Source organism: Myotis myotis, unplaced genomic scaffold (assembly GCF_014108235.1).
Source record: "Myotis myotis isolate mMyoMyo1 unplaced genomic scaffold, mMyoMyo1.p scaffold_m19_p_6, whole genome shotgun sequence".
Lineage (NCBI taxonomy): Eukaryota > Metazoa > Chordata > Mammalia > Chiroptera > Vespertilionidae > Myotis > Myotis myotis.
The window spans coordinates 30,148,862-30,170,436 of NW_023416368.1; the positions used below are offsets into that span (position 1 = coordinate 30,148,862).

The window sequence follows — 21,575 nt, forward strand, 5'->3', positions numbered from 1 at the left end:
ATAAATAAATAATTTTACATAACAAGTTATCTTAAAGACCATAGACATGGATTGACGAGAGAGGGGAAGAGCAATTTCTACGCCTCTGCCTTAACTCTCCCTGCCTTCCTAGATCCGACCAGTGTTTTGGTTTCATCCACATACACTTGCGAATCTCAGTGATGAATTTTGTTAAGTCTCGTAATAGGAGTAGCTTGACGGATGAAAGTAGTAGCTCGTGCATATCTCTGAAGGTCACAAAATATAAACCTGATGTAAAATCTCTGTCATCAGTGATGCAGCAGCAAAAGTCCCACTGATAATATCAAACGGAGCCATAAAGTTTTCTGTCGGACTACCAGTGTACATGTATACATTAAAAAATAAATGCATTTTTCATCATCATATACTGTGTTTTTGTCGCTCAAATGAATTTTATTATTTCTTCAAGGTTCTTCACATACATACACCTTAAGCAGGGGTCCTCAAACTACGGCCCGCGGGCCACATGCACATACAAATATTGTATTTGTTCCCATTTTGTTTTTTTACTTCAAAATAAGATATGTGCAGTGTGCATAGGAATTTGTTCATAGTTTTTCTTTAAACTATTGTCCGGCCCTCCAACGGTCTGAGGGACAGTGAACTGGCCCCCTGTTTAAAAAGTTTGAGGACCCCTGACCTTAAGAGATATCAAGTAGGCGTAACATGTTCTCAAAAAATTAGGGTTGGCACGCAGAAGAATTTTGAGTCAGAGATTTTGCTGGTTTTGGCACGCACTCACAAAAAGGTTGCCCACCCCTGACCTAGGCTCACTCAATTTTGTTATGTATGTCCCTGCTAAGCAGTGAGGAAAGGGCTTGATAAGAAAAAGATAAGGCTTGTTTAAGGTTTTAACATAAAGTTTCTCCTCTGCGAGTAAATATAAGCTGAGCTGAAGAGAGACAAAGGTTGTTAGCTGGGACAGCCTCTAGCAACAGTTCTGGCAGAGATAGGAAAGAGCTTTCAAAACCCATCTTTAACAGAAGCTTGACGAAGCTCCTCCCCCTTCCTACATCCTATGTGGACAGACTTCTATTTCTTTAGGCACACTCTTTACTGGGCACATACTCTGCATCCATTGGAGTGGGCAGTATCAGTCATAATCCTTCTTTCAAGGGGTTTATAATCTGAGATAAAATGACACCTAAATTTAGCAATACCCTGTATCATGCTGGGCCTCACAGGAGTTATGCATGACATAATAGTGGGTCAAAGGAATAAGTAAAAGTTATGCAGAGGGTTACATTTAATTTAGGCATTGATTTTTAAAAAGTATTAACTAAAATTTCATGGAGGATTTTATAAATTTTGGAGGTAACATCCGAAAGAACAAGCCTTTTTTTTCTTCCAAAGTATTGCCCCGTTTCAGAAAAAGTAAGCATTCTCCCATTAACAAACTCACAACCTCTCCAACCACTCAGACCTTTGCCACAGATGATACCAGGTCTCACTGCTGTGGCTGGCACATATGTCCACTAATTCCTCACCCATAACCTAATCTTCCTCTAAAGGCCCTGACTCCACTCCAACCCTTCCCTCCGGGAAGAGGTAAAATAAGTAACAGTGAGGAAGGGATGAAATATGTCCCTAGCATAGCTGGTGGCATCTCAAGGTGCATTTTAGTCCTTAGAAATAATGTGACAAAGGTTCCCAGGTGAGTCTACAAAAGACTAATCAACCTAAGCACAACATAAACTCAGTGCTTCCAGGGAAAAATACACTGTGAAAATGTTCACAGCACTTCCAGAGAAGGAACATGCTATATGCTAAAGCAGCGGTTCTCAACCTGTGGGTCGTGACCCCTTTGGCGGTCAAACGACCCTTTCACAGGGGTCGCCTAAGACCATCGGAAAACACATATATAATTACATATTGTTTTTGTGATTAATCACTATGCTTTAATTATGTTCAATTTGTAACAATGAAAATACATCCTGCATATCAGATATTTACATAACGATTCATAACAGTAGCAAAATTACAGTTATGAAGTAGCAACGAAAATAATTTTATGGTTGGGGGTCACCACAACATGAGGAACTGTATTAAAGGGTCGCGGCATTACGAAGGTTGAGAACCACTGTGCTAAAGGCTCTACATGGTCCCTTCAGGGAGGGATCTTCTGCCAAAGGCTTCCTTCTCTTCTTACTCTTCACTCTTCCTGTTGGAGCCCAGACATTACCATTACTTTAATGACTATTGTCACTCTTGCCATCTTCCATGCCACAATCCATCTACCCACATTTTAATTCTTCAGACATGCCATGCTCTCTCTCACCAACCTGGGATATTCTTCCCACATTTCTTCTAATTCCTATCCTACCTCTAGGTGAGGTATCATGCTTCCTCTAGCCACCCTCAACTCTGAGTTTGAGTTAAATGCCCCTGTGGAGTGTTCCCACAGCACCTTACACTTACCTTCACAGCCATTTTCAAATCATACCTGTCCCTCTCCCATTGGACATGAATGAAATGAGAAACTAGTGACCAATTAAATACATGTTTAAAAGTCACTTAAAGTGTGATCTATGTGGCAAATTATCAGTCTCCTGATTTCATGTTATTAGTGAAAAGATAAGGCTTTTCAAATAACCCCCAATACTGCTTTCTATCTTCATTTTCATCTAAAGTAAGGCTGGAGAGAGTACCAGAGAATCCAGTGTTTTAACCATGAAACATTTAAGGACTATTTAAAAGAAAACAAGAAGGTGTGATTAAACTCAACAGGAAGGTCTAATTAGATACAATGCCTCCATCAGCCACCAGAACTTAAACCAAATTTAAAAAATAAGAACCATGGCATTCCACAAGACCCATGTCAGAATGGGCATCTGAAGTGCTCTCCATCCCCACCCCCAAGACAATGAGAGAAAGGAATGAAACAGCATCATCAAGTACTAGTACAAAAAGGGGAGTAGAGCCTTTAAGTAAAACCGGAGTGAGGAAGTGTTATCTAAGGTGCTATTGGAAAGCTTCAGAAGAATATGGAGCTATAATATTAAAAATACACTCAAGAAAAATGCTTGAAAACCAAAGGAGACTAGCATCTACCTTCATGAGTACAACTAAAATAAAACGTTGCTGTGGACTGGGCAACACATTCTCGTGCAATAAACATTTGGTGAATAACATGATTAGCAATTTGACCCTGGTTGGTCTACCTGGCCCACAGATGGCTGATGGGCTCTGCATAAGCTATATAGGTGGTAAGAGTCCCTGGGAGCCTTAGGCAAAGACTAAGTAGCTCAATATTAGAATAGCATGGTTATATATACCTGCATTCCTAAATTCCTTTCCTAAATATTGGCTCTCTAACTGTTCTTAATCATGGAGTACCCTTTCCTTCACTTACAAAGAACATAAGTTTGCCTGTTACCTATTTCATCCTAAAAATTTAATTTAAAAAATGGTAGGGAATGCTAATACTATAGACACCCCATTTTCCTTCTCTTCCCCTCAATAGAGAACAGAAGCTTAGAAATGAGCTTTACTGGTTTGCCTGGGTATTTTCTCAGATGACAGCCAGGCTTGCATACCACCTTTAGATTTTTCTCAGCTCTAAATGTCCTATCAGTTATAATAATTAGCTTAGCTATTTTCAGCTCTGGCCACAGACACATGCTAGAATATGGCTTTTGAGGTATTCCACCATGGTGTAACTACACCAGGTCCAGTTTACATGGCTGCTATAGCACAGAACTAAAATTAACTGAAACACAATGAATCAAATATGGCACCTTTGCACCAAATTCTGGGATCTCAGAATGAGCATGTGAACTATTCCTTTTTCTTTCAGAGGGAGGGGTGGGGGGAAGAGAGATAAAAATCCATGATTAAGAACAGTTAGAGAGCCAATATTAAAAGGTTCCTGGCACAAATTGAAGCATGTAGCTGAGATATTCCAAATCCCTTTTGAGACAATAGGTTTCTTCTTTTACTTTTTCGTTAATCCTCACTAGAGGATATTTTTCCCTTTGATTTTTAGAGAGTGGAAGGGAGGAAGGGGAGAGGGAGAGAAAGAGAAAGAGACATTGAGGTGAGAGAGACATCCATTGGCTGCCTCCCACATACACCCCCCCCCAACTGGGACTGGGATCGAACCTACAATCCAGGTATGTGCCCTTGCCTGGAAATCAAACCTGAGACTCTTCAATGAGTGGATCGACACTGTAACCACTGAGACACACTGGCCAGGGCAGGTCCTTTCTTCTTAAAAAAAGACAGTAATTGCCCTGGCCCAGTTGGTTGGGTGTTGTCCAATTCACCGAAAAGTTGCCAGTTTGATGCCCAGTCAGGGCACATGCCCAGGTTTCCGGCTCAATCCCTGAAAGGCGGAGTGCACGAGGCAGCCAATTGATGTTTCATTCTCTCTCTCCCTCTCCCTTCCTCTCTCTCTAAAATAAAAGTATTTTTTTTAAAGATAGTAATCATCAACTTGTTAAATAGCTGCTATGCATAATAAGCTGGGAAGTTCTGAGAAGCACAAACAGGTATATACTAGTAAAGCAAACAGGTATACAAACTAAATACATAAAGTTCATAGAATAAGACCTCAATTTTGAACTTACTAATAACTCAGAAAAAAGAATCAAAAAACTAAACTGCGAGGATATTTCAAAAGGATTTTCAAATGCTCAGTTAACGGGTAAAATTGGGCTAAGACTTATTAAAAGCCAAGGAATTCTTGGTTTCTATGTTAATTTTTTTTAAATAAATCTTCATTGTTCAGATTATTACAGTTGTTCCTTTTTTCCCCCCATAGCTCTCCCCCACCCGGTTCCCACCCCACCCCAGGCCCTTTCCCCCTCACTATCCTCGTCCATAGGTGTACAATTTTTTTCCAATCTCTTCCCGCACCCCCCACACCCCTTTCCCCCTGAGAATTAACAGTCCACTCCCTTTCTATGCCCCTGATTCTATTCTATTCACCAGTTTATTCTGTTCCTCAGATTATTTATTCACTTGATTTTTAGATTCACTGTTGATAGATATGTATTTGTTGTTCATAACTTTTATCTTTACCTTTTTCTTTTTCTTCCTCTTATTAAAGGATATCCCCCAGCATTTCATATAATACTGGTTTGGTGGTGATGAACTCCTTTAGCTTGTTCTTATCTGTGAAGCTCTTTATCTGACCTTCAATTCTGAATGATAACTGTGCTGGATAAAGTAATCTTGGTTGTAGGTTCTTGCTATTCATCACTTTGAATAGTTCTTGCCCCTTCCTTCTGGCCTGCATAGTTTCTGTTGAGAAACCAGCTGACAATTGTATGGGTACTCCCTTGTAAGTAACTGTTTTTCTCTTGCTGCTTTTAAGATTCTCTCTTTGTCTTTTACTCTTGGCATTTTAATTATGATGTGTCTTGGTGTGGTCCTCTTTGGATTCCTTTTGTTTGGGGTTCTCTGCGCTTCCTGGACCTGTAAGTCTATTTCTTTCACCAGGTAGGGGAAGTTTTCTGTCATTATTCCTTCAAATAGGTTTTCAATATCTTGCTCTCTCTCTTCTTCTGGCACCCCCATAATTCGGATGTTGGTACACTTGAAGTTGTCCCAGAGGCTCCTTACACTATCTTCATATTTTTGGATTCTGTTTTCTTTTTGCTTTTCCGGTTGGGTGTTTTTTGCTTCTTCGTATTTCAAATCTTTGACTTGATTCTTGGGATCCTCTAGTCTGCTGTTGGATCTCTGTATATTATTCTTTATTTCAGTCAGTGTATACTTAATTTCTAAGTGGTCCTTTTTCATATCCTTGAGGGTCTCAACTAAATTTCTCAGAGGTTTCTGGTAGATTCTTGAGTAACCTTATAACCGTGGTTTTGAACTCTATATCCAATAGTTTGCTTTCCTCCATTTTTTTCATTTGTGACCTGTTTCTTTGTCTCTGCATTTTGGCTGCTTCCCTGTGTTGATAATAGAGTGGCTTTGTGTGCTAGGTGTCCTATAGGGCCCAGTGGCTCGGCCTCCCTAATTACCTGAGGTGGACACTCTTGGTGCACCCCTTGCGGGCTGTGTGTACAGTCTTGTTGTAGTTAAGCCTTGATTGCTGTTGGTATCACTGGGAGGAATTGACCACCAGACCAATTGGCTGTGAGGACCAGCTGTGTCCACAGTGGGAGAACTGATGTGCTGGAGACGATACCCTTATGGGGCAGGACTTGCTTCTGTGGGGCTTTGGTGCTGAGTCTGCCCCTTGAGTGTATTGCTTATGGATGTGAAGAGTTGTAATCTGTTATGGTCTCACACTGACCACTGGGTACACTGGCTCTTGGATCTCCAAGGAGGTGCAAAGTCAGCCAATGCCTGTGGCCACCCAGCAGGAGCTACAGAGAGATCTGCAGATTCCTCCTCTTTGTTTGGGGTTTGGAAGTGCCCAGATGAGGCCCAGCTGTGAAGCAATGCAGGCTGCTGTCAAGCCTTAGGCCTGCTTTTGGAAGCTTTGGTGCTCTCTGACCCAGCAGCAGTTCGTTAGGTTTTAAATCACAAAAGAAGAGGCAATTCATATGCCAAAACCTCTGCTCACAGCTTGGGTGGGGTTGTAAAGTGGGTGGGGCAGGGTCTCAGGGAATCACCAGGGCAGAGCAAACAGCAATGGCTGCCAATCAGCCCTGCCTCAGAGAGTTCCCCGGGTCTCTGTATCCCGCAACCCCATGCAGGAACAATGATCGCTGCAAGCACCTCTGTGAGAAAGCTGCCTTCGCATTCCTGTCCCAATGCTAGATAGTCCAGTTTTTCTCTGTATGAGTCTGGGTCCCCAGAGTCTCGCCTGGAACTGGAGTTCAGAGCAATTGGGAGCGTGTATCTCCCTCCCGATTGAAAAAGACAACAGCGCATCCAGTTGCCAGCCAGTTTCCACCGCCATACCTCCGCACTTGCGCACCTCCACACCTCCTACCTGTCTCAATGCGCTTTTCTCTTTTCTTCTAGTTGTAGAATTTCCACTCAGCCAGCATTCCCGTGGTTCTGGATGATATCCATTTTGTCTTTTAGTTGTAGTTTTGATGTGGTTGTGTGAGACAGCAAGTACAGGTGTGTACCTATGCCACCATCTTGATTCCTTCTATGTTAATTTTTAAAAAACAAGTTTTCTAAAGGGCTCCGATCCTCTTTGCCCTACTTAAGATAATGGGTTAAACATAACAGGGAATCCTTGTTTACAGAAGATTCTACAACATCTTATGTTCACCAACTGGTGCTGGATCTTTGACATAATGTGGCAAGTGTGAGTTTGTTCTAATATTGAAAAAGCTTCTCATCAGTTTAGCCATTCATGAAAATTAAGAATACAGAGCAAAAACCATAAAACCTTTAAAAAACAATGACTAACTTAAACATATGTAAAATATTTGGCAAAGTTAATTTATTTAATAAGGAAAAATGCCTTAAAAAATCTTTAAGAAAATGACCAATTTTAGGAGTGGGGTGTGGGATGAGCAAAAATGAACTGCAGTTTACAGAAAAGAACAAAACTGACAATATACCTATATACAAAATGATGCTCAATTTCACTCATCATTAAAGAGGAACAAATCAAAGAGAGCATTTTTCACCTATTGGATTCCCAATATTTTAAAAGTTTGCTGGCTTCTAATATGGTGTTTGGGGTGGGTGGGCAGGAGAGAGTGTGGGTGGCTAGTACATACTATAGGAAGTATAAAATAGCTTAAAAATTTTTGGAAGGCAATGTGGCAATGTCTTTAAATTTTAAAAATGCCCCATAACCCAGAAATTTTATGGTTAGGAACTTATGTCAATATAAACTTGCCTAAGAATGCAAAGACATTTAAAAAGATATTCATTTTACACTGTCTGCAAAAGCTAAAAGTCTCAAAACAAACTACATATCCATAAGTTATAGTATAGCCATATAAGGAGAAAACTGCAGTCTTAGCTACAAACTCATATCTACAAACACACTTGGGGAAAAACTATAAAGCCATTAGACAGACAGACAGAACCTCTCACCCTGCTCCCACATGGAACAAGCAGCAGGACAGAATCAGCTACCACAGGAGCGCAAGCCACATTTCAGCAATATGGGGATAAACCGCAGCCATCAATGTTACATGCTGCTATATAGCCTTTCATAATAAGAAATGATCTCTCTTTGGGCCAAATTTTTCTTATTGATTTTCTCTGCACTGATGACATCACATGTTGAATATTTTTTGCTTGCCTTAGCACATGTCACTTGTCCCTCTACCCCAGAGTGCATTAAGATGGTTCTGAGGGAATGACATTTCCAAGCTTCAGCAACCAAGACTTGCTAGCATCTAGCCAATATACATGCAAATTTACCCTTTTAAATTTAGCCAATTGGGTCAAAAAGCCCTCTAAATTGAAAGGGATTCTTCAAGAAAATATGAATGTGTATCTTACTCTTAATTCTATCCTGTGCAAATGGCTTTGTATATGGCCTGTGGCCATCTATGTAGACAGGAGAAAACAAATATAAATAGAAAGCTACTCAAAATGTAGAGAGGGAAAAACAGGAAGGGCAAATCCAAACTTGGCTGCATTTCAGAATTTAAAGAAAAAAAAGAAGCAGCCTGACTTGCACAGAGGAAGAGGAAAACATGAACATGATGAATCCATTGGAAACAAGAGTAAGTAAAAGGCTTGACAATATAAATTTCTATCAGTCTGTGCATTAATCAAGAATTCAAGTCTGTTCTGTTTGGTTTGGTTTTATGTCTATGGTGCGAGAAATAAAAGATTTTCATGGTTTAAATGTACCTCTCCCCATGTGAAGATTTTCCTTCACCTAATATTCGACTCAGGTGCATCATTCTCGGATTTATTGACAAACTACCTAGCCATGGGCACAGAATACAAGGCTAGCACTGCAGAATTAGGCTGTCACATGATCCTAACACAGCAACATCCCAAGAACAACAAATACCAGAAGCACATGCCTCCAAAACTAGAACCTCAGACTGGCTGATCTCTTCCCTCTGAGATTTGACAAAGAACTTGTATGCATAACCCATGATACAGACAATAGGGTGGCAAAGGCCTGGGGTAGGGGGATAGGGTTGTGGGGGAGCTAGAAGGAGTCAATGGGGGGCAGGGGGAAAAGGGGACATATGTAAGATTCAAATAGTTCAACCAAAAAAGAGAATGAAAGAAACCCCAAACTTTTTAAGTTGCAGCATCAAAAGGAACACACACTATCACTAGTGTAATCATCACTGTTCCTACTGCTTTCTCAGTTATACTAACCAAAGAACAAAAGGACTTTTTTTTTTTTTTTTTTTAAATATATTTTATTGATTTTTTTACAGAGAGGAAGGGAGAGAGATAGAGAGCTAGAAACATCGATGAGAGAGAAACATCGATCAGCTGCCCCCTGCACATCTCCTGCTGGGGATATGCCCGCAACCGAGGTACATGCCCTTGACCGGAATCGAACCTGGGACCCTTCAGTCCGCAGGCTGACGCTCTATCCACTGAGCCAAACCGGTTTCGGCACAAAAGGACTTTTAAAAATTAAAATCATTCAAGGATTGGGATGGGAACAGGAAATACAAAAAAAACAAAAAACAAAAAAAAAACGGGGGTTCTGGCCCTAGCCTGTTTGACTCAGTGGTTGGAGAGATGATCCATGGACCAAAGGGTCCCTGGTTCGATTCGTCAAGGGCACATACCTCAGTTGCAGGCTCAATCCCCAGCCCCAGTTAGGGTGTATGCAGGAGGCAACCAATCAATGTGTCTCTCTCACATTGATGCTTCTCTCTCTCTGACTCCCTCTCCCTTCCACTCTGTTTGGAAGGCAATGGAGAAAATATCCTTGGGTGAGGATTAACAACAAATAAAGGGGGGTGGGAGGATTCTGGGAGCCTAATGTGGGGAGTCTTCTTTTTAAAGGCTTTTGAAGGAAAAGATTCCCAGCAACACTGATATACCATACTTACTTACACTCAAAAGTGGTCCCCTGTGACCACAACAGAACTCTAGGAGCCTAAAATGGGTATAGGACCTAAGTAGACACTTCTCCAAAATGGACATACAGAAGGCCAAAAGGCATATGAAAAAGTGCTCAAAGTCACTGATCATCTGAGAGACAAAAATCAAAAGGACAATGAGGTACCACCTCACATCTGTTAGAATGGCTATCATCAACAAATCAACAAACGACAAGTGTTGGCAAGGATGTGGAGAAAAGGGAACCCACGTGCACTGCTGGTGGGAATACAAACTAGTGCAGCCTCTGTGGAAAACAGTTTGGAGTTTCCTCAAAAAATTAAAAATGGAACTACCATTTGACCCAGTGACCTCAGTTATAGAATATATCCCAAGAACTCAGAAACACCCATCAGAAAGAATATATGCACTCCTATATTCCTATCAGTGCAATTTACAATAGCTATCATTTAGAAACAGCCTAAGTGCCCATCAGCAGATGAGTGGATTAAAAAACTAGTACATCTATACAATGGAATACTATGCAGCTGTAAAAAAGAAAACTCTTACCATTGCAACAGCATGGATGGACCTAAAGAGCATTATGCTAAGCAAAATAAGCCAGTCAGAGAAAGATAAGTATTACATGATCTCATATGTGAAATCTAATGAACAACATAAACTGATGAACAAAAATAGACCCAGAAACATAGAAGCATCAAACAGACTGTCAAACCTTAGATGGGAGGATGGGGAGCGGGGGGGGAGGGCGGGGGGGGGGGGTAGTGGGGGGGAGATCAACCAATGAACTTATATGTATACTAGAGGCCCGATGCATGAAATTTGTGCAAAAGTAGGCCTTCCTTCCCCTGGCTGCCGGCACCGGCTTTCCCTCTGGCACCCCCGGACCCGGGTTTCCCTCTAACTGCCGGCAGGCACCTGGGACCCAGGCTTCCCTCGCAGCTTCGGATTCATCTGGAAGGACGGTGGGTCTAATTAGCATATTACACTTTTATTATTATAGACTAGAGGCCTGGTGCACAAAAATGTGTGAACTCGGGGGGAGGGGGGGACCCTCAGCCCGGCCTGTGCCCTCTCGCAGTCTAGGACCCCTCGGTAGATAACGACCTGCTGGCTTAGGCCTGCTCCCCCGTGGCAGAGGGCAGGCCCAATCCCTAGGTGCAGGCCCTGGTCGGGCTCAGAGCAGGGCTGACTGGGGAGTTGGGGTGCCGCCCCCTGTCATGCACAGAGCAGGGCAGATCGGGAGGTTGCGATGCCACCCTCAGTCACGCTCAGGGTAGGGCCGATTGGGGGGTTGGGGCACTGCCCCCTGTCACGCACAGAGCAGGGCCAATCAGGGGGTTGGGGTGCTGCCCCTGTCACGCACAGAGCAGGGTGGACCAGGGGGTTGGGGCGCTGCACCCTGTCACATTCGGGGCAGGGCCGATGGGGAGGTTATGGCTCTACCCCGTCACACATAGAGCAGGGCCCGTGGGGGGGTAGGGGGGGGGTTTGGGGCGCCGCCCTCTATCACCCACGGAGCAGGGCTGATCAGGGGATTGGGGCGCCGCCACTGTCACACTCAGGGCAGGGACGATGGGGAGGTTATGGCTCTACCCCGTCACACACAGAGCAGGGCTCGTTGGGGGGGGGGGGGGGAGGGTTTGGCACACCGCACCCTGTCACACACAGAGCAGGGCTGATCAGGGGGTTGGGGCGCCACACCCTGTCACACACAGAGCCACAGGGCGATCAGGGGGTTGGGGAGCTCCCCCCTATCAGGCACAGAGCAGGACTGATCAGGGGGTTGGGGTGCCTTCCCTTGTCACGAACAGAGCAGGGCCAATAGGGAGGTTGTGGCCCTGCCCCCTGTCACAGAGCCGCAGGGCGATCAGGGGGTTTGGGCGCTGCCCCCTGTCACGCTGATCCTGGTGCCGGGAGGCCTCTCGGCTCCACTGATCCCGGTGCTGGGAGGCATATTACCCTTTTACTATGGTGCACCGGTGGGGGCTGGCTGGTTTGCCCTGAAGGGTGTCCTGGATCAGGGTGGGGGTCCCCACTGGGGTGCCTGGCCAGCCTGGCTGAGGAGCTGATGGCTGTTTGCAGCTGGTCACACCCCCTTCAGGGTGGGGGTCCCCACTGGGGTGCCTGGCCAGTCTGGGTGAGGGGCTGAGGGCTGTTTTCAGGCTGGCGGTGACTGAAGCTCCCAACCCCTCCTTGTTTTCTTTCTTTTTTTATTCTGGGCCAGCTTTAGCTCTGAGGCTTGGCTCCAGCTCTTAGGCCTCCGCTGCTGAAAGCAGGTATCTGGATTGTTTGGGTTCTATAATCGAAACACTGTTTCAACTCCAGCTCTGAGATCCCGGCCGGCTGAAAGTAGGTTTCTGGGGTTTTGTTTAGCTTCTATATTTGTAACAGTGTTTCAAACTGCAAGCTCAGAGGCCGGCAGCAGCAGGTGGGGAACGTTGGAGTCCTCCGTCACTGAAGCAAGCAAGCCTCATGTTCGCTTCCAGCTGCCTGGCTGCCCGCCGCCATCTTGGCTGGCAGTTAATTTGCATATTGCCCTGATTAGCCAATGGGAAGGGTAGCAGAGGTACGGCTAATTACCATGCTTCTCTTTTATTAGATAGGATATGCATAACCCATAGACACAGACAATAGGGTGGTGAAGGCTTGGAGGGAAGGGGGTAGGGGAGGGCAATTGGGGGGAGGGGGGGAAGGGACATAGGTAATACTTTCAATAATAAAGATTTATTTTTAAAAAACAAATAAAACTCCAGGAGCCTAGAATTTTGAATGCTCTTAGATCCTCTAGCTCTACCTGGGACTATCAACTACTCTTGAGCCCACCTCCAACATGAGAGATTAGTAAAGCCATTAATCCTTACATATTCTATGTGCTTCCGTCAGATAGATTCTGTTTCTTTCAAAGATAACAAGTTAGTGTTTAGCACCAAACCCCAGTAATTTTTCCTGTTTTTATAGAGCAAATAAAAAATTTATAAGAAGTTACACATTTGCCTCCAAATGCATGCATGTTCAAAAGCAGTGAACAATTCCAGGATTTACCATAATCTTCTCGCATCCTCTTTCCCTCCTCCCTCCAAAAAAATAAAGGCTAGTAAAACCCACTTCCTCTAATATAGGCCTTGATACTATATAGGCCCAAGTAGGAAGTTGCCAACCAGGAATCCCAAAAGGTTCATAGCAAGGAATGTACTCAGACTCATAAAATCTAGGGCCTCTGCCTGGCCGGTGTGGCTCATTGGTTGGGTGTCAACCCAGGAACCAAGAGGTCACCAGTTCAATTCCTGGTCAGGGTATATGCCTGGTTTCGGGTTCAATCCCCAGTAAGGGGTGTGCGGAAGGCAGACGATCAATTATGGTTCTTTCTCATCGATGTTTCTAACTCTCTATCCTTTTCCCTTTTCTCTCTAAAAAATCAATAAAATCCTATTTTTAAAAAATCTAGGGCCTCCACCCTAAAGACTATCACTTCTGAAATGCAAAGATATCTTCCAAATGGTGATCAAGACTGGTAGCAACAAGGTATTGTTGTTGATGATTATTTTAGAGAAAGGAAGGGAGAGAGAGAGAAGCATGGATTTGTTGTTCCACTTATTTATGCATTCATTGGTTGATTCTTATATGTGCCCTGACAGGGGATCAAACCCGGAACTTTGGCTTATCATTCAGGTGGGAAACGTCTGGCCCATGGGTCATATAAAACCTGAGAAATCATTTGGTATGGCCCTGTCAAGTCATTAGGCATGAGTTAATTAAATGTTTGACCAACTATACCAGGCTAACTTTTTTTTTATTGTTTAAAGTATTACATATGTCTCCTTTTTCCCCGATTAACACCCCTCCCTGCCACTCCCACCCCCTGGGACAAGCCCCCACTGCCCCAGTGTCCGTGTCCATTGGTTATGCCAGTGATGGCGAACCTATGACATGTGAACTCATTTTTTTGGTTGATTTTTCTTTGTTAAGTGGCATTTAAATATATAAAATAAATATCAAAAATATAAGTCTTTGTTTTACTATGGTTGCAAATATCAAAAAATTTCTATATGTGACACGGCACCAGAGTTAAGTTAGGGTTTTTCAAAATGCTGACATGCCGAGTTCAAAAGGTTCACCATCACTGGGTTATGCTAATATGCAAGTATACAAGTCCTTTGGTTGATCTCTTACCCGCCCCCCTCCCCCCCCCCCCCCCCCCGGCCTTCTCTCTGAGGTTGGATGGTCTGTTCAGTGTTTCTTTGTCTCTGGACCTATTTTTGTTCATCTGTATGTGTTGTTCATTATATCCCACATATGAGTGAGATCATGTGATATTTATCTTTCTCCGACTGTCTTATTTTGCTTAGCATAATGTTCTCCAGGCCCATCCATGCTGTTGCAAATGCTAAGAGTTCCTTCTTTTTTACAGCAATGTATAACAGGCTAATTTTTAAATATATAAGAGGCTAATTTTGTATGGCCTGCAAATGATGTTATAAATATCCAAATGGTCCTTGGCAGAAAAAAGGTTCCCCACCCCTGGCTTATCGAGATGATGCTCTAACCTAATGAGTTGCCTGACCAGGGCCCAACAAGGTTTGTTTGTTTGTTTGAAAATGTTTTTATTGATTTTTTAGAAAGGGAGGAAAGGAGAGGAAGAGAGAGAGATAAAAACATCGATGAGAAACATTGACCAGCTGCCTCCAGTGCGCCTATTGGGGATTGAGCCAGCAATCCAGGTGTGTGCCCTGACCTGAAATCGAACCAGAAACCTCTCGGTGCATGGGATGACGCTCAACCAACTGAGCCACACCAGCTGGGCCAACAAGATTTATTTTAACATACTTTCCAGAGCACCTCTATGCAAGACCTCTGGTGCTGGAATATGACAATTTTTGGAGTTGGGCATGATTAACAAAACATTTGATCTTTCAGTATAAAGCAAAATCAAGCTCCATCTCTACCACAAAAGAATAAGTGATTCCATGTATATTTCTGTACATGTGCTCTCTAAGTGGAGAAATAATTCTCCCTAATCATCAACACACATTAAAAGCAAATTTCACATTGAGGAATGCCAGTAACTACAGCACGAAAGCCCTGCTGCTTAACTCAATCTGCTTAAACACATTTAGAAATGGTCAGGTTAGATTTTACTGCTCCTTTGCCTTGTCATGAACAACTAAAGTAATGAAAATTTAAACAGATGATATGAATAGTACCTTTCAGAGGTTGTACTGCCACTTTCAGTCAAAGATATATGTATGCAGAATAAAGCTGTTCTAAAATGAAACCAAGAAATAATTTAATTCAGGAAGAACATGGGTTTCTGTTTAGTTCTCTTTGTTAAAGAAAGGTAAAGATCAAAAAATAATACAAAATTCCAGCCCTAGCCGATTTGGCTCAGTGGATAGAGCATCTGACTGTGGACTGAAGGGTCCCAGGTTCAATTCCGGTCAAAGGCACATGATCCCCAGTGGGGGGCGTGCAGGAGGCAGCCAATTAATGATTCTCTCTCATCATTGATGTTTCCACCTGTCTTTCCTTCCCACTTCCTCTCTGAAATCAATAAAAATATATTTTTAAAAGAAATATAATTAGCTGTGATTCCATTGGTGCTTCTCTGGGCAATTTCTGTTGTGCATAAATCTGTAATAACTGTACTGGGATAATATAAGTATTTCCCATTTTTTAGTATGTAAGATGTAGGCCGAGTAACCTAGAGAGCAGAAAGGAGAACCAAGAGTCTAAAAGGAAGGAGATTATTTTCCTTTTAAATTTTCATATATAACTCATTCCTAATCATGATTGCTCTAATCCAATTGACTCTAATGCTTTTCTCCACATGGAACTAAAGTGGTTACTTCAGGGAAGAATTTAATCCAGCTCCTCCTGCCTGGCAAAGGTTTCTTTCTTTTTTTTTTTTTTTTTTTTTATCAAAGGGTGGCTGACTTCAATGCAGACATTTACAGTATCTCAAGAGCTTTTTTTCCTTAAAAAAGTAAATTAAAGAGACCACCTTTATCAGATCCCCCCATTGGAAGTTTTGGGATCAAGTTCCTGAAGAACGGTAACTTTGAAATCTAAGGTCACAGACCCTCTAAGAATCTGTTTAAAGCTCATTCACAGAAAAATGTACAAGCTACAAAATTCCACAAGACAGTCTATGAAGCCAGGTTAAGAACTTTTAGCCTATAGAGAGATAGACTATGGAAAGGCTCAAGGTTAGTCTTGAGCATCCTTGAAGTCTAACAGGAACTCTCCTCTGTTTCTTAACCAGGAAGCAGGAAAATGATAGGAGTACTAATGTGGGCTCGTTCCTGAGAATGTGGGGTTCCACTCATGGGCAACTTTGGTTTGAGGGCTTCTCTTTGGCCTGGGGAAACTGTCGTCTAAAACCCTACCTGTCCAATCTTTCCTTCTCCTCTGCTTTCAGAGATGTCAGACCTGCCCTGTGGTCTGAAGATTCTACCGGCCCTCAGAGTATCCCTGCTGTCTTCTTTTTTTTTTTTTTTTTTTTAATATGTTTTATTGTTTTTATACAGAGAGGAAGGGAGAGGGATAGAGAGTTAGAAACATCAATGAGAGAGAAACATCAATCAGCTGCCTCCTGCACACTCCCTACTGGGGATGTGCGCCCTTGACCGAAATCGAACCTGGGACCCTTGAGTTCGCAGGCCAACGCTCTATCCACTGAGCCAAACCGGTTAGGGCTCTTCTCTCTTTCTTTATACTTCCCAGGCATTTTCCCTAACAAAACTCATACTTCTAATGCCGTCTTGGGGTCTGCTTCTAAAACTACACATCTACAGTTGCTGCATTTTCACACCTTTACACAGGGCCCCAAGGAAGTAGCCTTGAAGTCTTCCAGTTCTTACTCCAGTACCACCAACACAGAATCTATGCCCCTTAAAACAATGACTTTTTAGACATGCCCATAGGATGAAGGCCGTGGAAGCCAACAGGCCAATGATGTTTCACAGACAACATGGGTAGTTTTGAGATTTCTGCCTTCAGGTGTGAAACAAGACCCAATAAGGCAGCGGTTCTCAACCTGTGGGTCGCGACCCCTTTGCTGGTAGAACGACCCTTTCACAGGGGTCGCCTAAGACCATCCTGCATATCAGATATTTACATTACGATTCATAACAGTAGCAACATTACAGTTATGAAGTAGCAATGAAAATAATTTTATGGTTGGGTCACCACATGAGGAACTGTATTTAAAGGGCCAGAAGGTTGAGAACCACTGCAGTAAGGGTACGTGCCAATGGTATAAGAGAAATTGGCATGGAAGGCTAAATCAGTAAGGTAAAATGTGTAACAGGACGTACCTTTGTCAGGCCTGAAAACATGACCCTGACTTCATGCTAAAATAGCTTTCACAACACTAAACATGGAGCTGTACATTCATAACCAAGCTCTGAAAAGTGATAATACTATTCAACAGCAAGAAGATAGAGTTAGGTCAAGTTAAAACACTTAAAGTCAGTTGTTAAGTGTGCCAGTAGGAGCTATTAAGTGTGCAAATAAATGTTCTATTATTTGAGTACCACAATGGCCCAATCCCAGCATCACGGGAGGCTTTCAGTTGAAGGAGTAGGTTAAGATTCTGAGGTAAATACAAGGGATTGTGTTAGATTCAGCCATGTTGTATCACTTTTCCTAAATCATTTCTGTTCCACTGTTAAGGCTTAGGGCATGCAGTATTAAATGACTGTGTCAACCTACCCTTTTCTCCTGTGATAAAACATTATTATAAAATAGTACAGAGGAGAAATCTTTTAAATTAGAGTTTCTCTGAAAGTCTCAAAGAACAAAATAATCAAATGCTTTGCAAGCTTTCCCACCCTTTATTCTTGGTTTGTGGTGTTAAGCTCTTAGTGACAAAGAAGCCAAACCCACATATCTAGTTTACCAACACACTGAAAGCAAATCGTAGTCGTACTTCTATTTTAACCAAGCATGACAACAAGGTGATTGAGTAGCTTCCCAAACTACCAGAGCAGCGGGCAATAACTTGCATAAGCTGGCATTAGATCAGCACTTCATAAATCCTGCAGGCTCCTGACCATTTACATGATCTTTCTATGCAGAATCGGCAGTCTGACACTGGCTCTCACAGGCAATAAAACCATCTCTCTGCTAACCCAACTCACTGTTCAGACGGGTCTTCTTGAATGCAGTCTTTATTACAACCCCACTGCTGCTCCTACACTGAAGAAATAGCATGTTTTTAAGTCAGGAGTTCTTCTTTCTTGCTTTATTGTAATTGGGGGTCTTACAACGACCCGATACTGTTACAAAGCATCATGCTTTATAACAGTAAAGCTTCTGGAAAACCCAAACAAAAGACACGTCACCCGGTGACGTCAGCCTATATACAGTTCTGTGTGGTCGCAGCACATAAGCAAATCCATTCTTGTGCCGTTTCTCAGAAAAGCTTTTCAGTAAATGCACTCATGCTGCTCCAGGAGCTCTTCTCTGCAACAAGCCGCCCATCTGCCATCAACAAGTTAAGACCGAGAGAACTAACAGCTGCGGAAAGGAAAGACTGATGCTTTGATTAACCAGCTGAGCAGTTAGAGGAGGACGAAATTAATAACTTATATTCAGAAGCGATTTAAGGAAACAGAGTGGTCACGAAAAATGAAACCAACGCTATTGAGAAGAATATCCTAAGGAAAAAAACAACTCACCCTGCTGGATTAAATTTTACTCAGAAAGCCTGGGACATAGAAAACAGGAAACTGGTCAAAGGCTCCTGCATGTTAGAGCCTTTTACAGACTCACTGCGTTGAGTCTAACAACCGCGACTGAATGCAGCCTCCAATGTGCTCAGAAGAATGGGTAAGTCCATGCATTTATATGCCTTGTACAGTCAGCAACAAATCACGCTTTTTAAAATAAACCACTGAATTCACATTTTATGAGGGGAATCACTGTCACATTTTTGGATCCTGAGGTTTAAGAAAAAGCATATATTGATGGTAACAGGCTATGTTTTATCTTCTTAATGGTTTAAGTTTTGTTCCAGTCATACTAGCAAGGTTAATTTTTCTGCAGCAAATGAAAAATAAGTTATATGCAGTGAAATATTTCACCATATTGTTATGTTCATTTTTTAATAGCTCATACGTTCTGCTAAAATATATCCTATCTTCTTGTTTTCCTTAAATTATATTCTGCAGGCTTACATTTCAAGTGGCCATTAGGGGCCCCTATGCTGGCAGCAATATATGCAATGAGTATGGTTTTAAAAATGCTGCCTGCCTTGGGAATGGCGTGTCCACCTAAATGCCGCTGCGAGAAGCAGCTCTTCTACTGCGACTCTCAGGGCTTCCACTCCGTGCCAAACGCCACAGACAAGGGCTCTCTGGGCCTTTCCCTGAGGCACAATCACATCACAGAGCTTGAAAGGGATCAATTTGCCAGCTTCAGTCAACTTACCTGGCTCCACTTAGATCACAATCAAATTTCAACAGTAAAAGAAGATGCTTTTCAAGGACTATATAAACTTAAGGAATTAATCTTAAGCTCCAACAAAATATTTTACTTGCCAAATACAACTTTTACCCAACTGATTAATCTGCAAAATTTGGACCTGTCTTTTAATCAGCTGTCATCTCTGCACCCAGAGCTCTTCTACGGCCTTCGGAAGCTGCAGACCTTGCATTTACGGTCCAACTCCCTGCGGACCATCCCAGTGCGCCTGTTCTGGGACTGCCGTAGTCTGGAGTTTCTAGATTTGAGCACAAACCGTTTGCGAAGTTTGGCTCGAAATGGATTTGCGGGATTAATCAAACTGAGAGAGCTTCACCTAGAGCACAACCAGCTGACGAAGATTAATTTTGCTCATTTCCTACGTCTAAGTAGTCTGCACACACTCTTCTTACAATGGAACAAAATCAGCAACTTGACATGTGGGATGGAATGGACCTGGGGCACTTTAGAAAAACTAGACCTGACTGGAAATGAAATCAAAGCCATCGATCTGACAGTGTTTGAAATAATGCCTAATCTTAAAATACTCCTAATGGATAACAACAAGTTAAACAGCCTGGATTCCAAGATCTTAAATTCCCTGAGATCCCTCACAACTGTTGGCCTCTCTGGCAATCTGTGGGAATGCAGCCCTAGAATATGTGCTTTGGCCTCCTGGCTGGGCAATTTCCAAGGTCGGTGGGAGCATTCCATCTTATGCCACAGTCCTGACCACACCCAAGGAGAGGATATACTAGATGCAGTCCATGGATTTCAGCTCTGCTGGAATTTATCAACCACTGTCATCACAGCCATGGCTACAACTTATAGAGATCCAACCACTGAATATACAAAAAGAATAAGCTCATCAAGTTACTATGTGGGAGACAAAGAAATCCCAACTACTGCAGGCACAGCAGTTACTACTGAGGAACACTTTCCCGAACCAGACAATGCCATCTTCACTCAGCGGGTAATTACAGGAACAATGGCTTTATTGTTTTCTTTCTTTTTTATTATTTTCATAGTGTTCATCTCCAGGAAGTGCTGCCCTCCCACTTTAAGAAGAATTAGACAGTGCTCAATGATTCAGAACCACAGGCAGCTCCGATCCCAAACACGACTCCATATGTCAAACATGTCAGACCAAGGACCGTATAATGAATATGAACCCACCCATGAAGGACCCTTCATCATCATTAATGGTTATGGACAGTGCAAGTGTCAGCAACTGCCATACAAAGAATGTGAAGTATAATATCTACCTATCATCAAAAATTACATCAGATAAGTAACCTATTTTACATAGTAGGGGCTAAATATCTAATTTTTAACAATGGTGACATTAAGCCTAATTTTCAAAACCAAGTGGAGACTTAAGTTTTTGAAGTGAAGTGTTTTTAATTTTTTTTTTAATGAAACCATATTTTAAGTGTTAAATGAAGCAATGCTCACATTAATTTGCAATCTTGTTGGAAAGTCTAAAAATGCTTACTTCAAATTAAGGCATTTCATGTATGTGACTATATACTATTGAGTGTAAACATATGCTATTTCTTTTCCTACTAAAAACAGTTTGGAAAGAAGGTACTGAGCAGAAAAAGATATGAATCAATACTTGTTTGATCATTGCTTTCCATCCCAAGTACCACCATTGGCTTGTTGCTTAAAAGGAGACTTAGCAAAGTTCTCTTGTATGATAATTTGGTATTTACTTAAATTTACAATTTACTGCCAGTGTGGGAAGTAGAATTTCATTATGCTATAAAGACTGGTAAATATTAAGCACTCTTATTCCAGAGTTTTTGCCTGGGTTAATAGATATTATCAAAGTCCACATCATGAAATTAGAACCCTTTATGTAATTCTAATAAGCTGAGTAACTCTTTAATATATTTAAACAATGAATCCAAGTGAATGTGGAAAAGGTCTCATTACAATGAATTCAATACTAAATGATTACACTGACTTTGTATCATACAGCTCTAGTTTAACTTATAATGAACATGTTGACCTTTTGTGGCATTTTTAGACAATTATTTTGAACTAGTATTACATTACCATTTTACTTATTAGTTTACTAAATCCTATATTTACATTTATATGTGAAAAAAGATTTAGACATTATTTTGGAGAGAAAAGAGAGAAACTGAGTCAACTTAATCCTA

The 21,575-nt window shown here is 42.2% G+C and overlaps 2 protein-coding genes across 3 annotated transcripts in view; one reads left to right on the forward strand and one right to left on the reverse strand.

The window, feature by feature from the left end:
• Positions 1-21,575, reverse strand: part of CTNNA1 (catenin alpha 1) — a 182,521-nt gene that overhangs the window by 50,908 nt on the left and 110,038 nt on the right. The window lies entirely within an intron of this gene.
• On the forward strand, positions 18,633-20,865 carry LRRTM2 (leucine rich repeat transmembrane neuronal 2). The gene is made up of 2 exons (XM_036313852.1): positions 18,633-18,774; positions 19,116-20,865. Exons 1-2 carry the CDS (start codon positions 18,771-18,773, stop codon positions 20,663-20,665), a joined length of 1,554 nt encoding a protein of 517 aa, XP_036169745.1. The 5' UTR covers positions 18,633-18,770; the 3' UTR covers positions 20,666-20,865.